Genomic DNA, 24,117 nt, shown 5'->3' on the forward strand with positions numbered 1-24,117 from the left:
TATGATACAAGAAGAAGCTAGAAGGCGCTTCTGGCAGAGGCTTTACACAAGGGACTTCTGCAAGGAGATGGCTGAGATGAGCAGACTATTCTTTCTCCATTCTAGCTTTAAAGCATGGTTATCCACTCACTCAGCAAATATTTACTATACAATTACTATGTGCCAGACACTGTTCTAGGGTCTTGAGCTACACCAGTAAACAAAACAGATTTACAAAAAAGCAAAAACAAAACGAAAAATTCTGCCCTCATGGAGAAGTGGACCAATTGGAGTTTGCTCTGAATGGCAGTAGGGCTAAGGGAGGTTTAGAGCAGTGATATGACCTGACTCTCATTTTTTAAATGTCTCTTTCCTATTTGGCTGGTTGGCTAGCCTGTTCTTCTACATTAAGATCACTGAATGGACCACAACTGGTTTTAACTTTTCCTCTCTTTCTATTAATGGCTATGTTCTAAGGCAAGCAGGAAGCCTCCACCTCACCAGACATCATCAAGACTTACTGTAAACTACAGTAACCAAAGCAGTGCAATGTCAGCACACAAACCCCTAGACAGACAATGGATCCCAGAGCCCAGAAACACACTCAAGGCTGGGGAAGTGATGCATCTCAGAGGCGTCAGTGTAGACTGTGCTCCAAGCCCTCCACAATCCCCACCACTTGGACACTGCAAATGCCCCCTCTGTCGGCTGTTCTCCCAAGGGCTCCAGCACCCATGCCCTTCCAGCTGCAAGCACATATGTCATGAAATCAGAGGACCACAGCCACTAAGTCTCCCAGAGATAAGTTTCCTCCTTATTGTTCAGAAGGGTTAAAAGCTAGGTTTCTAGGGTGTAGCGCACTTAACAATATTTCGTTTTGCTTTCATTTAGTCACATACAGACATAGGATGGGGACAGCATTCTGTCAACCAATTATCTCAGTCCCAGTGTCACCAACCACATGCTCATTTTCACTGACTCTGGGAGGGTTGAGGAAGGTGACCTCAAATCATAAATAAAACCAAACAGGTGTGAACGTTATATAAAATGCATTTGGTATAAACCTCTTTGGTCAAAATTGTGGCCAGTGATTGGCTGCAGGCTTTGTGTGACTCTGGTTTAGCAATAGGGATCCTCCTCCTCATTCTCTCCCCCAAGGAACCCCACTCAGAGTCTCCAGCCTGTCAGTGACCAGCCACGCAAATTGGTAGCATTTGCCCATCAACTCATTTGCTATACACCCCAAGCCACTCTTTGGCTCTGATCAAGCAGTCAGAAGATGCTTTGGTTATCTTCTATTCTGAGAACTTAAAAAAATCTTGGGCTTGTCCCACACACTGTGGTTACAGCGCTGGCATTTCATTCTCTGCTATAAAAATCAGTGCATGACGAGGCATCTCAGCACCAAAGGAGTTTCCTTCTTTGTTTTCTCTTTTTCAAGAATGTTAAAGATATTCAATGACAAACTAATTTGTTTCAATTTTGCCAAGTCTAGGAATAGCGTTCTATATTGAACTGCGAGTTGTTTAACATTTTCTCTTTTTTCAACTTGATCAAAAACTTTAAGATTTTCTTTTCTAACATTAAACTCTCAATGTTTTTCCTTGGAGTCTAACATTTTAATTTTTAGATTACAAAACTAACTGGTGAAGAGGAGTTGGGTGTTTCTAGTTTGTAAATAGATACAATGTAGATTCCATTTTTTACTATGTGTTTCTAAAAACAGAAACATATTTTTGCTGATTGGTGGTAATTTTTTAAAAAATAATTGTTCTTCCTCCCTCCTCAATAGTTGATCCATAAATAAGTTTATCTGACCATAGGAAATCAACATTTACTGTAATTATACGGGTACAAAGGTATTCAATCAACTTACATTTTCAGGTACATTACAGCATCACTGCCATTCACTGTAAACTGAGATACCCTTCTGAGGCATACTGAAGGTAGAGGCAGAGCTGGCTCACTGGGATCTGGGCAACACCCCAGTGTGGCTATGCAAGCATGTCATGGGCATCAACAGCCACTGGGAAGCTGAGTGCCTTTTATATACCAGTATCATTTATTATAGCCTTAGTAACTTCATAGTTCAGTGATAAAAATTTAGGAGCCTATACAGAAACCATAGGTACAATATCTCTATCTCAGCATTTCCCTTACTAAGCTAATACTTTATGTAACTGACAATTGTTTACTTCATCATGGGAATTGATTGAGCCTAGAAAGACACCCTGAACATTAAAAGACAGACGACCTACACTTGTTTTTCTAAGATCCTAAGAAGAACACAACAATCAGAGTAGGAAGCAAAGTATCAATGGAAGTATGAAAAAAAGAATCCACTGATGGTTAGCCATCTCAGCCATAGAAAACGCACTCAGATCAAACAGTAATGCTTAATGAAAGAGCTCTGATCCCAAAGGGACTCTTGGAATTGCAACCCAATTTTTTTTAGCTCTTTTATAAAAATATGTCAGCATATGAACAAGCATAGAAAGCACTATCATGACCCTCCCCACATGCCTATAATCCAGCTTTAACTCAGTCTATCCTGTTCCACCTATATGCTGACTCACCTACTTGTCTCTTATCCTGAATTACTGTGAAGCGAATTCTAGACATCATATAATTTCAGTATGTCCTTCTGAAAGATTTAAACTCTTATTTAAACCTAACCACAATACTATTATCACACCCTAAAATTAATAATTTTAATATTAAATATCACTGCTGAAATGCTCAAGTAATCTCAAATATTTATTTACGGTGTATTTGAATCAGCATTCAATCACAGCCACATATTCCCCTTGATTGTATCTCTTCAGTCTCTTTTTATCTAAGGTTTCCTTCCATCTTTTTCTTTCTTTTGCAATTTATCTGTTGGAGAAACTGTAATTTCTTGCAATCAGGATTTTGCTGATTGCATCCCTGTGGCAAAGCTTAACATTCACTGTAACTTAATTTTCCCCATTCTTTCTAACTTAGTTCTGAACAAAGTTCAGAAATGGTCCCCCAGCTCCCCTTCTACCTCCGAAAAACTTCTAATTTTCTCTGTAATGGAGCAGATGCTGACAAACCCAAGATTCTGAAAATGGCCGGCAAAGGAGGACCCAGCTATGCCTCTAAACCAGCCATAGGCAACAGCAGTGTCATTGAGAGATGAAGTGATTGCCTGGAGCAGGTGATTGCTGTCCTCTGAAGATAGAAAAGTTTCCAAGTGTTCAAAAGTATCATCTTCAGAGAGAAAAAAACTATGGAGAGAAAAGGAGGGCGGGGGAGTGCTGTTCCTGAGGTGGCCTCAGCATGTTAATCAGTTTTCAAGTAGACACTATTAAGAACTAACATTTCAGAGTCCAGAGTGGGAGGGCAATGGCAGTCCTGTGGTTTTCCAGAGGAACTCAGGTTGTACACAGGACAAAAGGCATACGCACAGAGCATCAACCCTGGGAGGACTTACCAGAGTACAACCACTTAAATCACAGCACTGTGACAGGCAGCCGCACGCAAGGGCAACGCAGTCAACCCTACCCCACCCCCACCCACACAGAGAGCATGTGCTCTGCTGGTTTTCTAATAATGGGACACAGTTAGCAACAGGATTTGGAGGGGGAAAAAAAAAGATGACCTTAAATCTTAGCTCTTTCACTTAAACACAGTATAGCCTTAGGCAACCTGCTTAACCACCTGTGCCTTAGTTTCCCCATCTATTAATTGGGGATTCCTCATCTGCCTGCCTGCTAGAGTTGTTGTGAGGATAAATAAAGCTATACATTGAGGCCTACAGTGTAGCCTCCAGAATAAGCTCCAGCATTAGCATAAGGGATACATAGCAACCCCTTCCTCCCCAAAGATTGACGCCAGTCTATTCCACCCAGATCCTTGCAAGGGGCCATGACAGCACCTGCTGGATGTCTGGCTAGGTTACCAATGTGGTCTGTGGCCATGCATGAAACAAAGCCAACTGACCCATGAAGGGTTCAATCCTATGATCCTGATCTCAATAGCGAGGCTCCAACCAACTGAGCTAATTACAGTGGAGTCAGATTCAACTCTGCTTACACGAGACACTCTTAGCAGTTCATACAACATTCTTAAACAGTGTTGTCCTAAGATGCTATGACACAACACATTTGCCAAGTTTACTAATGATCTCATATTTTAAAAATCTTAATGTAATGTAGCAAACAGATGCATCCCTTAAGAGGATTAAGGTGGAAATTCATTAGTGCAATAATACCAGTGGATTTGTGTTCTAAAACTAACACCAATCAATCAACTTAGTGCACATTCTATCTTAGCACTTCTCAGCTTTGAGGGAAACACCAGAGAACTGAACAGCTAGGTCTTCTTCCTCAGGGAATTTATCTGAGAACAGGAGAGACAGTGAGAAACTCTATGTACTGAGACCCTGACCTAAATCACGTGTAATCTATGCTCTTCAGACTATAGTGTGCACAAAAATCACCAGGGCATCTTGGTGAAATGCACGTTCTGATTCAGCAGGTCAGGAGAGGCCTGAGTGTGTGCATTTCTAATAGAGCCCAGGTGACACACAGCTCACACCTGGAGTAGCTAGATTCTAATCCTCACTGCAATCGGCTGTTTACAGATGGAATAGCTGAGGCAGCAAGGCAACCACAAAGACAAAGGCAGTGAGAAAGGAATGAACACAGTACACTCAAGGCTAATCCAGTGAGAGGAGACATGCTGAAATGTGGACAGCCTGCCCGGAAGGAGAACATTCAGGACACAAAAGTGAAGTCTTTAAGAGCTTAGACCTGCTGTCAAATGCCAACTTAGAACTTCTCACTTGTGTGACCCGGTGACTTCCTTCCAATCTTGGTCTCTCCTTCTATGAGTTGCAACAGTATTAGTAATTGGCCCTGGGGTAGCCATGCTTGGTGAGATGATATCCCTCTAGCATGGTTCCCAGCTCAGGCAAATGCCTAGGACATGACAGCTACTATAACCCCACTCTGTCCAGCTCACTGTGGGCAACAAAACATTTCCCAAATTAAATCATTAAGTAATAGTTGTCATCTTAACATGTACACTAAAAAAGCGTAAAAGTATTCTACAGTTCCAGTGCTGTCTATCAAAGTGAAAAAAGAAAAAAGAATCCTTATATCATTAAATGACAGTGGCATAAATCAATCCAAACACATTTTAAGCTTTAAAAGGTCTATCATTCTATGAATGCTACTGCAGAGGTATTTTTTTTTAATTAGAACTCCTATAATTACCATTTTTCTTTAAAAATATTAAGCCAGAAATAAACACCTACTGTTGCAGCATTTGAAAACAAAAACTAAATGCCTTACTTACCCCAATGTAGAAAATATAACCACCAAAATGAACATCTCCCCAATGAGAATACAGCACCTGTTTTGAACCTTTTGTTACAAAACTAATGTTTATTTAATCATATTCCCTGGAATGAGGGTTGTTTTTTTTAATAATGTGTCAGTTTAAGAAATAAAAAATGATAAAGCATAATAAGCACAATCTCTTATTTTTGAGTGAGATGACAATTTTCCTAAATGAACAACTCCAACTTCTAATGGAGTCCGCAGACATGAACTAAATTAATATATCTTGAGGTTCAGAAAAGATGTCCACACTCAAGTTTCAGCCAGAAAAGGCCTGACAGCTTGTCCAGTTCAAAGGCTGACAGCACAGGAGAATCCTTAGGAAGAGTTTTAAAAATTAGGACCCTCTGAGGGGGCCTTCTCAGCACTGCTTACACAGGTACATTTACTTTAAGAAAATTCACCCAACTGCACACTCTCACCCTGTACACTTTTTGTATGTGTGACCTACTTCAGTCAAAAGTTTACTCCCAGCCGGGCACCAAGGCTCACACCTGTAATCCCAGCACTTTGGGAGGCAGAGGCAGGCAGATTACTTTGAACTCAGGAATTCAAGATCAGTCTGGGTAATACAGTAAAACCGCATGTCTACAAAAAATACAAAAATTAGCCACGTGTGGTGATGCATGCCTATAGTCCCAGCAACAAGGGAGGTTGAGGTGGGAGGATCACCTGAGCCCAGGGAGGTCAAGGCTACAGTGAGCCATGATCTCACCACTGCTCTCCAGCCTGGGTGACAGAGTGAGACCCTGTCTCAAGAAAAGAAAAAAAAAAAGTTGACTCTGTCAGGGTCTTGAATGTGCAGGGAAGCTGAGACCACGCAGAGTGTCTGCCTGTCCTACACTTATGCTTCTGCCCTCTTTGTACCACTGAGAATGTGCTCCCTGCATAGAACTCCACTTCTTGTAAAGACCAGGCTCTGTGGGACCTAGAAGAAGCATGCCTTGTGGTCCAAAAAGCCTCACCAGTGGCAGGGTCCTAGGTTTATAGTTCACCCACTCCCCCAACAAACCCCCCAATAGCTAATTCAAAGGACAGTTGATAACTTACTCATTTCCACCCCTGACTCTGAATTTTGTCAGGTCAGGAATTCTGCTTCAAGGCTCTTAGTCACTTATAACATTCACCTGTCCCCAGGTCTAAATGTGTTTGGCCCTTGAAGGTGGTGGGGTGAACCCCTCCAGTTAATGGAACAGAAGCTCAGGAGGCCTGGTTTCTGTCCACAGCCATATACCTGGTTGCCAGAACAGAACAGCACTGATGCCCTGAGTCACACAGGGCTGGTCTGAATCTCGGTTCTCCACTTCCAGCACAAAAACTGGCTTATTTAGTCACTCAGCCTCACTTTCCTCATCTCTAAAATAGGGACAATCAAAGTCCCTACTTCAAGGAGCTGTGTGGTATTAAAGGAAAGCATGCATTGAGAGTCTGGGTGGGGAATACACTATGCCAAGTGCTTGAAACTCTTCAGCTGTTTCTATCACAGGTGGATCATCCAATTTTAAGATTCTCTGATGGAAATTATTATCATCTTAACAATATGAATGTATACCTAGGCACATAAATGCCCTGACTTCTGCGTTACAGAACCCTCATCAATAAAGTCAGTTGCTCACTCCACTGTAGATGGGAAAAACTGCCAGACATCTAAATACACTGGGTGGGGGTGGGGAGTTGTCTCTGGGCAAAAGATTCTGAGACTGAGGTTGGCTGGCCCCCAAAACAAAGGTCAAGGGTCTCTGTAGAACCTTGTGTGGTTCTTTTCATCCCACAAGGACACCTTAGAAAGTTCTGCAAGCCAGTGCAACTGCTCTGCTGGGGCTTCCAGTTGTGGGTGAGGAGGAGCGGGCAGTGGGGAAGCATCAGGATTTCCTCCTATCAAACCAGGATCAAGACTGTGGGGCTGTTCCACCGAAACATGAAAACATACTGCAGCTCCGGGCTTGAAAGGTCAACCATGTATACAAGGCTTGAAATCCAAGGAAACCACTTCAAGGTCAGACAGGACCACAATTCTGAACCTTCGGTGGTTTCAACAAAAGATCACTGTAATCAGAGGCTGTAATGGCCCGAATAATCACGATGTAGAAGAAGGTCTTTGAAAACTTTTCACTGAATCAACTAATTGAGGAGAACCAAATAATTTACAAGTGATTCTGATCAGCTAAATCCAGAATACATCACTCTGGATGATGATGACCCTGTGTCTCTCAATCAAATGTGCTTTTGTGGCCAGAGAGGTTTCCATGACTGTATCCATCCTGAACCAAGCAGGAGAGAATGAGATGGAAATGTCCCATTCCTTATTCCTAAAAACGTTACTAATTATGTAGAGGAAGGAAGCGCTGGTACACTAATAGAGAGGAAACCACCACTGCCAAAGTCCACCAGCTCCTTCACACAAGCTCCTCCTCTACTTGCAAAGCAGGTCAACATCATACAGAAATCCGAGGAATTTTTTAAAAATCAATTTTGTTATTTTGGGCATCAACGCTTATCTCTTTCAAATATGTGTCAATGTTGATCATCAAAAAATAAATCATCTCCAAGCTTTGATATGAATCTTAGGCAGAAAACATACTGGGAAGGTAATTCTGCAAGCTGCATTCAATCTGTTTTCAGTGGGAGGAAGGGTTTTCCTGGTAACTAAATGATTAGCTTTCAATACCCAGCTCTTTGCAACAAATGCTTTGCAAGAGGCCTGTCCTGCAAAAGCTTTTTTTTTTTTTTTTTTAAAGAAACCTCTCTAACTGGCAGACTAAGAAGTCTTTCTTCCCAGGGGACACTCATTTCGGGCTGCCAGGCTGAGGCTTTGTGAGCGTGCCGCCCCTCCGCGCCCCCGCCCCTCCTCCCACAGCGACTGCTCCTCCAAGGTTCCCAAGGCCACCTGCTTCTCGGAAGAAAAGGGGGATACCCTGAGCGATATCGCAGTGCGTGGCCGGCGTCCTCGGCGGCGCCCCGGGGGGAAGGAGGAGGCGGTGTCCCCGGGAAGCGTGCTTTGTCGCGAAGGTCGCGTGGCCGCCCGCCGCGGCCCCAGAAGCCTGAGAGAGGTTTTGTCCCGGCCATTGCTCAGGGCTCTCCTCCAAGGGGCGTGAGTCCCGTGGGACCCCGCTTCTTCCCGCGCCCCGCTTGGTGCCCGCCCGAGTGCGGGGGCCGACTGCCCGCGTCCGAGCCCCACCCCGCCCACCCGACAGAGCTAACGGCGCCGCGCCCGGGAGCTTTCTCCATCCCGCCTCGAGCCGGCTCGGCACCTGCTCTGCCACGCCCGCCCCCGGCTCTGGCTGTCCTTCCCGCCCGCCCCGGAGGGTCCTGCGCCAGCCAGCGAGTACCCCGGGCTCCTCTGTCTAACCGGGAGGGGGGTCTGCCTCGAGCGACGGTCACCCGGGGCCGCGCCCAGCCCAAGCCAGCCCAGGGAGCCCGCGAAGCCCTGGCCCTTGGCGCTCCCACCCCGGCGCGCACCGCGGCAGGGGCTGCGTCCAGGGAGCCCAGCCCACCCCGCCGGCCGTACCTTGTGCGGTGCCCGCAGCAGCCGATGGACCCCCGCCAGCTGGGTGCCGAGCGCGAGGTCCTCGCGGAACGTGAACAGCGGCGGCCGGCTGGGCTCGGGGAAGTTGGTGCTGTTGAAAGGGTCCGTGTCGTCCAAGAACTGCACCCGGCAAGCCAGCGTGGCCATGATGCATCCCTGCCGCGGGGGCGCGGGCCCCGGGGTTAGCGGGGCCGCGGGCCGGGACGCCCGGGTAGCTGCGCGCAGGGGAGGCCGCAGCCGCCGCTCGCTGGCTCGCGGGCTCGCAGGCTCAGGCGCGCCGGGCTTCAGCCCGGGCTCCGGCCGCGGGGGGCGGGGCGGGGGCGGGGCCTGCGCCCCCCTCCTTCCCCTCTTCCTCCGGCTCCTCCCCTCCTCCTGGTCCCCTGCCCCCGGCCGCCCGGACCCACTGGACCGCCGCCGGGAAAGTGCAAGGGAGATGGCCCGCACAGCATCCGCAGCCCTGCGCCAAAGGCCGGAGGCTGCGGCGGCGGGGCGGAGGGCCCAGCGGGCTCACTTGGCTGCACGTGCGCCCCGCGGCCCTGGGCCGAGCTGCACCCCTCCAAGCCTTGTAGGACCAACTTGTAGGGGGCGATTGGGGGGCGAGGGACGGCGGGGAGACTGGCGGCCCTCTGACTTCTTCCCCACCCGGAGAGGGCTTAAGCCCTTCCAGATGAAGGCGGCGGCGGCCGGCTCCTGCTGCCCGGATTTGGAATACCCAGGCAGGGGCACCTGGAGGCCACGGAGTCGGCTCCAGCAGCAAGAGGGGCAGTGGCAGCGACCCGGAGCCCCAGCTAAGGGTATGGGGAGGTTTCCCTTGGGGACAAAGAAGCTAAGAAAGACGAGGGTGCGCCAGGGAACCCAGGCCGCTCTTAGGCACAAGCCTAGAGGCGAGAGGCGTGGGGGCTGCGAGGCTTCGCTGAGGGACCCCAGCACCGGGCATGGGCCCCGGGGGTGCTTGGTGGGTGCTGCTTAAACTTCTGTATCACCACGGCCTCTCCCCAGTTAGGCCTCCGAAAGTCCTAATTGGACCTTGTGGGGCCGCGGGGGCTTGGAAGGTGGGAGCGCTTCTGGCAAGGTCCCCGAATTGCGGCGAGCTGGGGATGCCCTGGTAACCGAGGGACTGGGAGGGGAGGCTTGCGTCCTCCCGGCCCCTGACTGGCGGGAGCAGCGAGACTCGGCGCTGCCTCCCACCCCTCTCTTCGCCGCTCACGGGCGACCCCCTTCGTTTCCAAGGAGCATTCACGTTTCTCCCCATTCCCAGGCCACGGCCAAGTTCCGGGTTCCTCCCCGCCGATCACCCTCATAACACCCAATCTCTCTTAACATCCGAGTCTTTTCAACGCGACTCTAACGCGTCTCTCTCCCTTTCCTCTGGTTTCAAGGAAAAAGGAACCCTTGTTCCTACTTAGCAGCCTCACCCACATCTTTAACCTCTCCCTCTCCGTGATCTCTTTCCCTGCCACACATACACAGTTATGTCTGGTCTTAAAGTAATTCCACGACACTTCTGCTCCTTCTAGCCGAACTTCTAGCTTTAATTGTTTTGTTATTTAACTCTTTAAATGAGTCCTCTGGACTAGCCATCCTCAATTTTTTGGCACCAAGGACCAGTTGTGGAAGATGATTTCAAAACGGACAGTCGTGGGGGCGGGGGGTGGGGGGAGATGTTGGTGGGGGGAGGGCAGATGGTTTCAGAATGAAACTCTTCCATCTCAGATCATCAAGAATTAGATTCTCATAAGAGCGCGCTACCTAGATCTCTCGCAGGCACAGTTCACAATAGGGCTCTTGCTCCCTTGAGACTCCTGCCTCTGCTCACCTGCTGCTCACCTCCTGCTGTGTGGCCCGGTTCCTAACAGTCCATGGACCAGTACCAGTCTGTAGCCGCGGGGTTAGGGACCTCTGCTCTAGACTGGACCTACATCAACTTTACCATCTCCTCAGGGACAGAATACTGAACGCACAAATTCTTCCCGTCTGAGATGGGCCACCTGCACTTCCACCTCCCTCTTCACTGAGCGAGCACTCCAGTCCCGGCCACCCCATTTCTTGTCACATTCCCAACCCGGATCCTAGCCCATCCTCTCAGGAACCCCTTTGGGTACCTGGCTTGCTCCTCCTGCCCCACCTACCAAGTGCCTGCTACTAGTGAGATTACGCAGTGCCCCCCACTTCCACCGCAAAGCCCCTCAGCCTTACTCCACTGATGCTGCTGCAAGCTTCTGCCACTTTCCTCCACCCAGAAATTAGTCAGTAAGGAAAGTAGTTTCTCCAGAATGACTTCTAGCACGCTCTCCTCTTCAACTTTCATCTTATTTTTCATCTCCTCTCCATCCTCCATCTCCCACTTCTCAGAAGGTGATCAAAGTCCTACTTTTCCTCCCATTCAAGGCTCTGCCCCCACCTGGACCCTGGGTCCCTCCCTTCCCACTTGCTCTTGGTCGGGGCTCTACCACTGATCTGCCCACTTCTACCTTGCTACCCTGCTCCTTACCCTGAGGCCCCAGGCCTGCTTCCTGATGTGCAACTCATGAAGCCACACAGGGCCCTGCACTTTAAAGGATCCTAAAGTGGTTTAATATTTAGCCGTTGCTGTCTTGAATTTTTTAATGCTTTTTAAGGAGTCCCAGCATTTTGCTGTACACTGGGCCCCACTAAAATATTTCTCAATTCTTCCCTTCTCTCTAGCCCTCACTGTCTATGCTAGTCTTCTAATGACTTCCCCAGACGTGCATCCTGCATTTGGTCTTCCGCTGGCTTTCCCAGAGCCAGTGATCATTCAAAGATGTGTATTTGACATGTCACACCACAGGGTAAAATCCTTACATTCCAAACCCCTTAGCACAAATCACAAGGCCCTCTAAGACCTGCCTCAGTCTACCACTCCAGGCTCATGCCTGGTCATTCCCAGCTTCACAGCCTGCTTCAAGCCATGCCAAACTTATTGCTCTTTCCCAGACATGCTGAGCCTTTTCATGGTGAGCATCTCAACCTAGATTCCTCTTCCCTATCTAGTTAGTCAGCTGAATCCACTTATCCTTCAGTTCTCATTTCTAATGTCAACTCCTCTGGAGAGCCATCTCCAACTCCACCTCGAACAAGGATTGCCTGTCTTTCTTCTGTGGTCTCAAATTATATATGCCCTTATTGTAGCACTTTTCATGTTGCATTGTAAATTCATGCTTGCATATGCCTACTCCACTAACTATAAGACTTTCAGGATTGGAATTTGCCATCCTCAATTTTAATCTTAGAACTTCAGTGACTTGCACCTAAAATAAAACCTTCAGATTTTTTAATTATATAGGCTATCCTTAATTCTTTTATGTATTTTTGCTTTGGCAACTCCCTGAAAACTGCCATTGCTAATAATCTTTTCCTCTAACAGCCAATTCTTTTCTCAGCCTACTTTTGAAATTATTTCATGGTATTAATGTAATGATTTATCTTAATTTAAAAGGCCAAGAGTAATAAAAAGTTAAAAGAAGATATCAGAACAGACATTTGATCCCAGTTTACAACACCCGCCTTAATATACACACTATCCAGAACCACCTGTTTCTAAATAATGTGAGTATACTGCTGTGTTTTCATCTATCCATTTAAGATAATACAGTGAGCTTCCATCACACTATGTGAGGGTTTTAGCTTCTTTATAGTCTATTTCCTTTTCCAGTATTGTTTATCACAATTTTAGTCAAATTCTTATTCAGTGGTTTTAAAATTTATGATATTAATATTGTTCACATCTGTGTCAAGTGGTACACATGATTACATGCCCTTTCTTGTACAACTTTTTGTTTTTCCTCAAGTTAATGTTTGCCTCAGTTTTTTAAATTTGATTATGTTTTTCTTGAACAGCCGGCTAAATCGTCTCATATCCTGCAACAGCCCTACAAATGCCTGTCTTAATATTGTCAAATAAGCTTTCAGTTCCATGCTTCTGTTCCAGTTTGAAATGTGGCTGTCTCAGGACTATCCTCCTGCATATTTTCTTGGCTTTTCTCTTGTGCAGGAACCCCTGGTTCCCAGCTCACTTATCTTATTCTTTATTAGTTTTACACTCCCATTTTTTGTAAGCAAATACTCTACTAGCTTTCTGAGAAAGGATAAGGTTTTGAAAAATTGAATGTTTCAAACAATCTTAATTCATCGTCCTAGAATTTGCCTCGGTGTGCCAGTTTTGTTGCCAAAGATGGCTACAATAATTCCTCCCGCCCCTTGTATTTCCACAGTTTTCCAATATGACTTCGCCACTTCTCCTGCCACCAAGTGAAGTCTATCTCTCCACTCCCTAAGTTGGGGAGGCTTTGTGACTTGATTTGACCAATATGGTGAAAGTGACATTGTGTGGCTTCTGAAACTAGGCCTCAAGGGACATTACAGCATCTGCTTTCACCCTCTTTGAATGCTGGCCTGAGACTACCATGTGAAGACGCCAGGTCTAGCCTAGGAAACCTGGTAAGGAAATTGCTACTGAAGACTGAAAAAACTGGTTACCTGTGTTATGCAGCAATGAAACAATTGACAAGACTATTGCCTAGAGTATTTGTAACATAGAAAATGTATCTAATGAGCTTATAAACTTGGCTAAGGAGGTCTTTAAACAGTATGGTGGAAGTGTCTGTTGGGTACTTGTAGCTGCATATTACAAGGAATTCTGTTTGCAAGCAGAGTGAGTAGTTAAGATTTTCTGGGTTATAAAAGAAACAATTTCTCATCCCTAGTTTGTCCAGTTAGCAAATACCTTTAAAGTAAGAAATAACCTTGGTAAAGATCAGTTTAAAAATGTGGTTGTAGGCTGGATGTGGTGGCTAACATCTGTAATTCCCACACTGGGAATTATTTACAATGTAAAAGTTACATTACTTACAATGTAAATTGTAATGTAACTAAGAAAAGTTACATTACTTATAATGTAACATGAAAAGTTACATTCAATGTTACATTGTAAATGTAATTCTCAGTATCATTGCGGCTGGCCTAAGACCACATTTTTGAGGCAGAAGAATTGCTTGAGACACAGAGGTCAAGGTTATAGTGGGTTATGCTCATACCATTGCACTCCAGCCTGGAAGACAGAGCAAGACCTTACAGCTATGGAGGGAAAAAAAAAGTTAAAACGTAGTTGTAAGACACTTTGTTAGAGTCTCAGAGAGATTTAAGGTGGTGCCTAGCAGATCTTCTCATTTGGACAAAAGGGCTTCTAAGAATCTTAAGGGTGGTGTTCCACAGCAGTATGACAGGCCCAGAGGAGGAAGAATTATGGGTGTAGTGTTTGGCACATGGGGTAAACCCTAATAAGATTCATAGAAAATCCACAACATTTTTCAAATAGTTGTATTTATGAAAACACTGTCAGCTTAGGCTAAAAGGAACTGAGATTGTTCAAAATAACAAGAAACTTCTGGAACTTCAACCTGAAATGGATAAGAAGCAGACAAACATAAAAAAGAATTAAATCGTGCCCTTTGCAGCAACTTGGGTCAAGCTGGAGGCCATTATCCTAAGTGAAATAACCCAGACACAGAAAATCAAATACCACATATTCTCACTCATAAGTGGGAGCTAAACAACGGGCACTCATGGGCATAAAGATGGAAATAATAGGCACTGGGGACTCTAAAAGGGGAAGAGGAAGTAGGCAAGGGTTGAAAAACTGCCTATTATGTTTACTAAATACCACGTCAATACTATATTCACTATACGAGTGATGATTTCACTAGAATCCCAAACCCTAGCATTATCAATATACCCATGTAACAGACCTGTACCCAAATCTGTAATAAAATAGAACCAAAAAAAAAATTTAAAAAAAAAAAAAAAAAAAAAGCTAAGAAAGCTTCTCAGCTGCAAACAGCCATTTCTTTGGGAAAAGGAAGGCTCTATTAGAGCATGGAACTAAGGGTCATGGAGAACAAAAAGCATTTGGAAACCATCCCAGGAAGCAGAACTGGGCCATACTCTCCTGGAGTAGGAGAAGCTGGCAACATGTGTCTAGCTGGAGTTCAGCATTGCTATGAACCAATAACTGCTGTGTGTCTTCCAGTCTGCCTATTTTTACTTTATTATTATTGTTATTTAGATGGGGGTCTCACTCTGTTGCCCAGGTTGGAGTGCAGTGGCACAATCCTGGCTCACAGCCACCTCCACCACCTGGAGATTCTCATGCCTCAGCTTCCAAGTAGCTGGGATTACAGGTGCATACCACTACAACCATGTAATTTTTGTATTTTTAGTAGAGATGAGGTTTCCCCATGTTGGCCAGGCTGGTCTCAAACTCCTGGGCTCAAACAATCCACCCACCTCAGCCTCCTAAAGTGTAGGATTATAGGCATAAGCCACCACACCTGGCCCCAGTCTGTCTATTTTTAAATGAGAGTGCCTCTGGAAGTTATTCTGTCCCAATTTCACCACTGTATATTGAGTGTGAAAGGGCCACGCACTGTCTTTTTAGGTAACAGGTCTCTGCATCAGAGCAGTTGTATCTGAAAAGAAAGTCCTCATCTGCGTGCGGATTCAAATAATTGTTTCTTTACCACTATCCCAGCCTCTGCCCCCTGCCCAGTTCTAATAGCAATGTCACACAATTTAGGGGTTTGTTATGGTACCAATACATGTTTTATTGGTACCTACTTCTAGGTACCAATTTATGTTTTATTTCATCTTTGTTGTACAAGAAACCACCCCAAAATGTAGTCGCTTAAAATAACAACCATTTTATTTATTTATTTATTTATTTTATTTTTTTTTTGATTCTGTGAGTCAGCAATTTGAGCTGGTCTAGCTGGGATTGCTCATATAGTCACAGTCATCTAGAAGGTTGACTGGGGCTGATTGGACTAAAATCGCCTCCTTTCATACCTGGTAATGTATTCTGGTTGTCAGCTGGTTGGTCTGGGGGTGGAGGGGAGCTTCAGTTAGAATGATTTATCTCTGTTCCTCAGGTTTCTCATCTAGTAGGTTAGACCTGGCTTCTTCACACTGGTAGACTTTGAATAGCATTCCAAGAGGTCAAGAGTGGAAGCTGCAAGATCTCTTGAGCCCTGGGCTTGGAAATTATGCTGTATCAGTTTCACTACTTTTATTTTTGGTTGAAGTAAGTCAAGGCCAGCATAGATTCAAGGAATGGGGAAATCGATTCCACTCCCTAATGGGAGAAGCAAAATCACATTGCAAAGAGGTCCAAGTACCCAGATATGAAGGAATGTTGTAGTCATCACTGCAACAATATAACACATATGTTATATAACTCTAGGTTAAATTGATTTTTACTCAGAATTTTGAGGCATTGCTTCATTGTCTTCTAATTTTTCTTGTTGCTATTGAGACTATTAGTGGGGTGGTATAGCTGGTCCTCTGTATCTGTGGGTTCTGCTTCCATGGATTCAACCAACTGCAGATTGAAAATATTCAAAAAAAAGAATTGATGCTTACATCTATACTAAACATGTACAGATTTTTTCTCGTCATTATTTCCTAAACAATACAACAGCTATTTACATAGCCTTTGCATGGTATTAGATATTATAAGTAATCTAGAGATGATTTAAAGTATACAGAAGGATGTGCATAGGTTATATGCAAATACTACACCATTTTATGTGAAGGACTTGGGCACCCATGGATTTTGGTATCCAAGGGAAGTCCTGTAACAAAACAACCATGAATATCAAGGGACAACTGTACAAGAAACCACCCCTCTCCCTTTGGAAGCTTTTTGAACCTTCTGATTAGTCCCAATATACTGAAATTCCATGATGAGTCCTGCTGTGGCTTTTTTTTTCATTCATCCTGTTGCCGTTGTATGGATATTATTTAATCCAGAGATCCTGCCCTTTGATGTAGAAATGGTCTTATATCTTGTTTTCAATCATTTCCTCTCCTCAGTGTTCTCTGCTTGCTCTTCCTAGAACTCCTGTTATTCAGATGTTGGACCACTAAGCAGAGTCTCTAATTTTCTTAACTGTTCTGCCCTGTTAGTCTCTCTGAATATTTTCTTCTACTTTTTGGGAGATTTCCTACACTGTATTTCCTTTTTATCTAATGAATGTTGTATTGCAGCATTCATGTTCTTTACTTTTCAAGAACTCTGTCTTGTTCTTTGATTTTTCTTTTTAAAATATCTTGTTCTTATTTCCAGGATTTCCCTGATATTACTAACGACATTTTCTTTGAAGTTTTCTTCTTTGTGCTGCACTGTTTCTGTGCACTTTGGGTTCTTCCTTTCTTCTTTTTCAGTTTTTTTCTTTCATAGTAGATATTTTCCTCAAACGGCATGATCCTTGGCTGCTCATCACCTTGAAAGCTAATTGGGAGGACAGGTGCTGTGGCTCACATCTGTAATCCCAGCAATTTGGGAGGCCAAGGTGGGCAGATCACTTGAGGTCAGGAGTTTGAGACCAGCCTGACCAACATGGTGAAACCCTGTCTCTGCTAAAAAAAAAAAAAAAATAGCCAGGTATGATGGCAGGCACCTGTAATCCCAGCTACTTGGTAGGCTGAGGCAGGAGAATTGCTTTAACCTGGGAGGCAGAGGTTGCAGTGAGCCAAGGTTACAGTGTGACAAGATTGCACCATTGCACTACAGCCTGTGAAACTTTGCAAGACTCTGACTCAAAAAAAAGAAAGAAAGCTGTTTGGAAGCTCTAGAGTATAATATAGGCACTTTGCCTGTGGTCTTCATTGCAGACCCAACCAGTGGACAAATGGCTCATTTCTTGACTACCTTTAGGTCTTTCCTCTGGGGTAGTTTACTTTCTCCAGAAAAAATTTTAACAAAACTGCCCTTAGCCCAGAACGAGAGAGGCCCCTGCCTTGGCCTCCATGCTTTAGAAGACCTCACCCTGGCCCTGCTCCTGCCATCCCTCCCTATAGAGCAAGTCCATAGGACCAAGATGTTATGCCCACCTGGAATCCAAGCTGCTCTCTCTAGACTATTCTCCAGGCACTGGGACCTCAGAATTCCCTGCCCACATGGCTCTCAACATGTTCCCAAGGCCTATATTTGTGTGTCTTCTCCAGAGTAACTGTAAGCGTGCACCCCTAAGCCTGAAAAGGGGCTAAATGGCAGCTGATTGCAGACCTATAGGTTATTGTCACATTTATCCAGTTTGGGAAAATATCCTTGCTTTTTTTTTTTAGCTAAATATATAACTAGCTAAAACTAGTTTTTTTTTAACCAGAAAAGGTGGATAAACATGATATAATATTTCCTGTGTCCCAGCAGGAAATAGGAAAATAATTTTTTTTTTTTTTTGAGGAGTTTCGCTCTTGTTGCCCAGGTTGGAGTGCAATGGTGTGATCTCAGCTCACTGCAACCTCTGCCTCCTGGGTTCAAGCAATTCTCCTGCCTCAGCCTCCCAAGTAGCTGGGATTACAGGCACCTGCCACCATGCCCAGCTAATTTTTGTATTTTTAGTACAGACAGGGTTTCATCATGTTGGGCAGGCTAGTCTCGAACTCCCGACCTCAGGTGATCGACTTGCCTCAGCCTCCCAAAGTGCTGAGATTACTGGCATGAGCCACCACACCTGGCCGAGGATAATAATTTTTGATAACCAGACATGCTTCCTGCTTCAGGACCCAGGTGGAAAGGAAATCCGCAGGTCTCAATGGAGGACTCTGTCCTGACTGCAGCAAGTAGAGTCTCAGACTGATGTCAAAACAATTTGTTTCCACCCATAAGTTGAAGAGAAAACACCCGGACAGGTCTTCATTGGACCATTTAGAAAGTTAACAAAAAGTGTTTCACTCTGTAAACTGCAAAAAAAAAAACAAAAAACAAAAAACAAAAACAAAAACAAAAAAAACAAAAAAAAAAAAACACAATAAACGTAACCGTGGAGAGGTTGGGCAGCACTTAGATGGACCAGGAAAGGAGGCAGCAGGAAGCCAGGCAGAGGCAGATTCATTACAAAAGTAACAAGGCTTCAGCTCATTGCTGTTTCCCACGCAGACTTCTTCCAAAGCCTCTTGTCTTCTCATGCAAGTCAGTCTTTTTGGATCTAATTCTTAATTTGCAGTTTTATATTCTCTGTTTGTTTCTGTTTGGGGTGGGGTTTTAAATTGGTTTTTGAGTTTTGGTTTTGTGTGTTTTTTTGTTTTTGTTTTTGTTTTTGTTTGAGGCAGGGTGTTGCTGTGTCGCTCAGGCTGGCTCACTGCAACCTCCACCTCCCTGGCTCAAGCAATCCTCTCATCTCAGCCTCCAGAGTAGCTAAAACCACAGGTTTATGTCGCCACACTCAGATAATTTTTAAATTTTTTGTAGAGATGAAGTCTCACCATATTGCCCAGGCTGGTCTCAAACTCCTTGCCTTAAGTGATGCTCCTGCCTCAGGCTTCCAAAATTCTAGGATTACAGGTATGAGCCACAGCACCTGGCCTGTCTGATTTTGTATTCTTTTCTTTAAAGATGACTTTAGAATTGTATAAATTTTAGTCTCCCAAGACCTAGATCTGCTGAGGATGGGTTATATATGTATATGTGTATATACACATATACATATATACATATATTCCTATATGTACATATATTTATGCATTTCATATATATATATATACATATATATATATGTATATATATATATAAAAAACCAGAGTCTTGCCCTGTCACTCGGGCTGGAGTGCAGCAGTGCAATCGCAGCTCACTGCCACCTCCGCCTCCTGGGTTCAAGCAATTCTCTTGCCTCAGTCTCCCAAGTAGCTGGGATTACAGGAGAGCATCACCACACCCAGCTAATATTTTGTATTTTTAGTAGTAGAGATGGGGTTTCACCATGTTGGCCACGATGGTCTCGATCTCTTGACCTTATGATCTGCCCACCTCGGCCTTCCAAAGTGCTGGGAGGATACTATATATTAAAGCTCTCTCTCTCTCTCAGTGCACACGCATGCACACACACCCACACACACACTATAGATATATTAAAATACTCTATGTATATATATATTTATATACACACATCTCTAAACATATTAAAACATTTCCTATATGTACATATATTTATGCATTTTTGTATACAGTCACACACCCACTCAGAGAGAGAGAGAGAGAGAGAGAGAGAGAGAGAGAGAGAGAGAGAGACTCTACCTGATGAAATCACCAATTCAAAGCAGTGACCTTAAAAAATTCTAAGAAAAATAGGAAACCCCAAAAGAATGGTGGATGCAAAGTAGGCTTAAGTAATCTGACCAAGAAATAATTCAGAAACTAACTTTTAAAGGACCTCAACATCAATATGGAAAATCATCTCAAATCTGGTCCATTCAGGAAGCCAAGCAGAGGGTCAGAAGTGTGATCATGTTTGCCATTCTTCTCCAGGATTTGCTGACCCAATTGGCACCCATTTGCAGTCTCTTGAAGAAACAAAATCTGCACTTACCTAATGCTGCCAGCAGGTGGTAGACTTGGATTACTCAGGCATAGTTATTTTGAGGCACTGAGCTAAAAACTGTCTCATCTGATCTCAATTTTGTAAGATAGAGCTTGTGGTTTTCCTCACTTTTCAGGTGAGACTTGGTAACACTTAGAGATGTTCAATAACTTGCTCATATAGTATGATGTTTTCCATGATTTTTGTTTGGAGATGTGCAAGGTGAGTTTTGTAAGTTAATTCTGTCAGCATAAACATGAGAACTGGAAAAAGAATAAAAACAAAAAGGAAAGACAGGCTGAAAGTGGATGGATCCTGCCAGGTGGATGGATCCTAGCTTGCTTTCTGCTACCAAGGGCTTCCTGAGCTCTTCCCTTGGCAAGAAGAGCCTTGGTCTTCCTTGGAGACACGAGGTGCTGAGAACACTGCCTGCCCAGTGAAAGTTTCTGCTGCTTTCAGAGTCCTCGGATGGCTCTTTGTATCAGGACCCTCTTCAAGTGCGAGGCAGTGTTCAGCCCTAGCAGTGGATCTCTGGATCTGCTGGATCCCTGTGGCCTGTGCTGTCCGCAGCAGCTCACCCGTCCCTCCTGGATAAATGAGAGCTGAGAAGGATGAGACACAATTGGTCCCGATGGCTTCTTCTGATCAGGCGGTCACTCCAAAGAACCAATGCCACTCACTGGAGCCAGCCTTCCAGTGCCTAGCATCTCTCATCACAGCTGAAAGGTTGCAGCATGATTCCAAATGCCTTTTCCTCTCTTCCCTTGCTGAAGGCCCTGGAGGCTAGAGGTAGTTATTGGTGGAAACGGACATGGCAGCTTCTGCAGGGACAACTGTCTGTCACCATAAGGAGATGGCACTGCTCTGACCACCTGTGGGACTTCCCTTTCAATCCCACAGGCCAACCTGGTCCCTGCTAGATGTACACCTGGCTCCTGAACCTCCATGAAAACACCACGGTTCTTGTGATTATCTGATAAGAGGCATCAAGCTCACAGAACACAAAATCTTTGGGGGCATGCCCATGGCTTAAGCTTGTAATGCCAGTGTTTTGGGAGCCTGGGGCAGGAGGATGACTTGAGCTAGGAATTTGAGGTTACAGTGAGCTATGATCATGCCACTGCAGTCCAACCTGGGTAATAGAGTGAGATGCTGTTCTATAAAAAAAAAAAAACTCTGGTCTTTTCTTTCCTCACAATCATCATCCAGTGCAATGGGAGGCACACAGTGGCTATCACAGCTCATGAGCAAATCACTTGCTAATGCTTATTTTTATAATATTTTCATGTGTAGCAAAAGCAAAGCAATTTGTTTAATAAACAATGGCTTTCCTTGAGTGAGGTGAGCAGAAAATGGATGCTTGAGTTAGATGCCTGGCTTCTAAACCTAGCCCCACTACTTACTGGTTCAGGGACCTAGGGCAAGTGACTTCCAGTGCCTCTGTTCCCTCATTTCTAAAATAGACAGTTAATAGTCATAGGTTTCTCATGAAATTGTTAAAGAGGATTAAGTAATGTAATACTTGTGAAGTGCTTAGAATGGGGCCCACAGTTACCATTACTCAGCAGTTTATCACAGTGGTGAAGAGGCAGACCTAGATTCAAATCTCATCTCTGCTCTGTATAAGTCCTCTGATATTGATTGCATCATTTAATCCCTCTAAGCCTCAGTTTCCTCATTTGGAAAATGTAGGTATAAATAGATACCCTTAGGGTTTCTGTGAGAATAAAAGTACATGATTCTATATGCATTTGCAAGTAGAAAACAAATGTTATTTTTATTAAGAAAATAATAAATTTCTTTAATAAGAAATAGCTTTTAATGTGCAAAAAAAAAAGGCATGATCTCAATAACCCTACTCATCTTCAGTTACTGCAGTCAAAATTCCAACATACTACTTTGCCACTAAGTCACTAAATGAGTTGTTTTTCTCCATGTTTTATGATAAAAGTCATTGTCCTTCCACTGGTAAGAACTAATTATTGCTGAGCAAATTATTAATTCAGCATCATTAAGCAACCGTACTCTTTAAAAAGGCTAATTTGAACGATAAGCAAAATGTGTAGAAAGAGTAAAGCTACTATAAATTCAACATAAACATTTAAAATTCATTGGGACTTCTTAGCTGAAGCCATGTTTTAACAGGATTTACACATTTTTTCTTAAATTAGGGACCAAACTCTGCATGTGAAATCATTTTTAAATGCTTCCCTCATGGGAACAATGTTAAAATTAGTGACTAGATTATTTTAGCAGTTTCGGCTCTTACACTGGTTCCACCCACTAGATCCTCAGTCAGCTTCTTAAGAGCAGGAACTACGTAAAATGCATCTTTTTGCCCCTAGCACCAAGCACAGTGCTCAGCCCTATGATCAATCAAGTTTCATTGAACAGAGCTGGTGAAGAAGGCCCGGAGAGGAGGGTAGTGAGCCAGAGAGGATCCCAGGGTGGCATCCAGCGAAGATCTCAAAGACACGACAAAAGGTGTTCTAAACTCCTAATGAGCTGTCCAGAAAGCCCAGGGTTGAGCTTTTTTCAAGAATCCTGAAGAGGGGCACCACATGTGGCTTTTCCATCCATGCAAAGAACAGAGTTACAGGAGCATTAAGAGAGGCTACACAGAAGGGCACAAGTTATTGGGGGCACCAGGAAAAGTCTGGAATTCTATACACCAAACCATTCAAGGTTAATTGTGTCTCTGATAGGGTGGTAGGATGAGAGGTTATTTCTTTTCGCTCATCTCTATTTTTACTTTTCCCACAATAAGCTTATATTTCTGCATCAATTCATTGCTCTTGGTGACTCTTGGATCCATCCTCTGGAAGGTCTTTTCTTTTCCATAACACTCCTTGGGTTATGTCCTTCAGAAGTGCTCTTCTGAAAAGGGCATTTTGGAGAAGGTACACTTCTTGATGGCTGCATAGCCTTATCTTTTTTCTTTCTTTCCATATGAAGTTGGAAGCTTTGAAGTATTCCTATATCTTGAATAGTCAGTCTCTTTTAGTCCAGACTGGTAGTGCTTTTGCTAACACAGATCTCTCAAAAACAAATGGTTCTTTTGGTCAACTCTATGTATTAAAAATCACACAATTGTGATGAGGAATTATTGACAAGAATTGGGCACATCTGGCTTTTAAGGTACTACACATTTAAAGCTTTCTAGAAGCCCAAAAGTGTACCTTAATTATTTCAGAGATCTTAACTAATTATGTGATGGCCATAACCCTGATCTGGTCCTCTCCTAACCTGAGTTTCTTTCTCATCTTTAAACTTTGCTGACTGCAAGAAGAAGCCCAGTGCTGCGTTTTTTGTTTCTCTATTTCTTCTAACATACGCCATATGGTTGGCATATGATCAATGTCTAAAAGACAACAGGCAACAGGTTGACAAACATTTTGCTACAACATAAGAAAGGTTATCAACCTTCCAATTTGAAATATTTGGGTTCTTACTATTCACTAGCTACCTCCTCCATTCAAGCCAGTTTCTCTTTTTTTGTATTTAGCAAGGTACACATCAGGCACCACATTTTCTATCAGTCAAAATTCTTAGTTGGAAACAATAGAAATTAATTCTCACAAGACTAAGCAGAAAATAAGTGTAATAAAGGATATTGTATAGCTTGCAGACTCCCCAGAGAGCCAAAGAATCAGCTTTGGAGACTGCATAGCTATTGCAAGGTAGATACCACTGAAGGCTCTGCCAGGAATCACACTACAGATCGTACCACCATGCTCACTGCCTCCATCACTACCACCAGTAAGCCATGAAGATTTGTGCTTTGCTTGTAAGAGCAGTTAGTATTATTTATATGAATATTCTTTCTACTTGCTAAAAGGTGTGTTTAATTACAAGTAAATGTTGAGTTTTT

The 24,117-nt window shown here is 44.1% G+C and overlaps 1 protein-coding gene across 9 annotated transcripts in view; it reads right to left on the reverse strand.

Annotated features, from left to right (window-relative positions):
• Positions 1–9,171, reverse strand: part of FHOD3 (formin homology 2 domain containing 3) — a 493,523-nt gene extending 484,352 nt beyond the window's left edge. For 5 of the 9 annotated variants that reach the window (XM_074383566.1, XM_074383565.1, XM_074383564.1 and 2 more), the window contains exon 1: positions 8,857–9,170. In XM_074383566.1, the coding sequence (XP_074239667.1) occupies positions 8,857–9,021 (165 nt within the window). In that variant the 5' untranslated portion in view covers positions 9,022–9,170. Of the gene's footprint in view, positions 1–8,856 lie in introns of all 9 variants that reach the window. The other 4 variants (XM_074383563.1, XM_074383562.1, XM_039463510.2 and 1 more) reach the window with 2 other exon arrangements.
• Between the last annotated feature and the right edge of the window lie 14,946 nt (positions 9,172–24,117).

Source organism: Saimiri boliviensis, chromosome 13, assembly GCF_048565385.1.
Source record: "Saimiri boliviensis isolate mSaiBol1 chromosome 13, mSaiBol1.pri, whole genome shotgun sequence".
NCBI classification, from domain to species: domain Eukaryota; kingdom Metazoa; phylum Chordata; class Mammalia; order Primates; family Cebidae; genus Saimiri; species Saimiri boliviensis.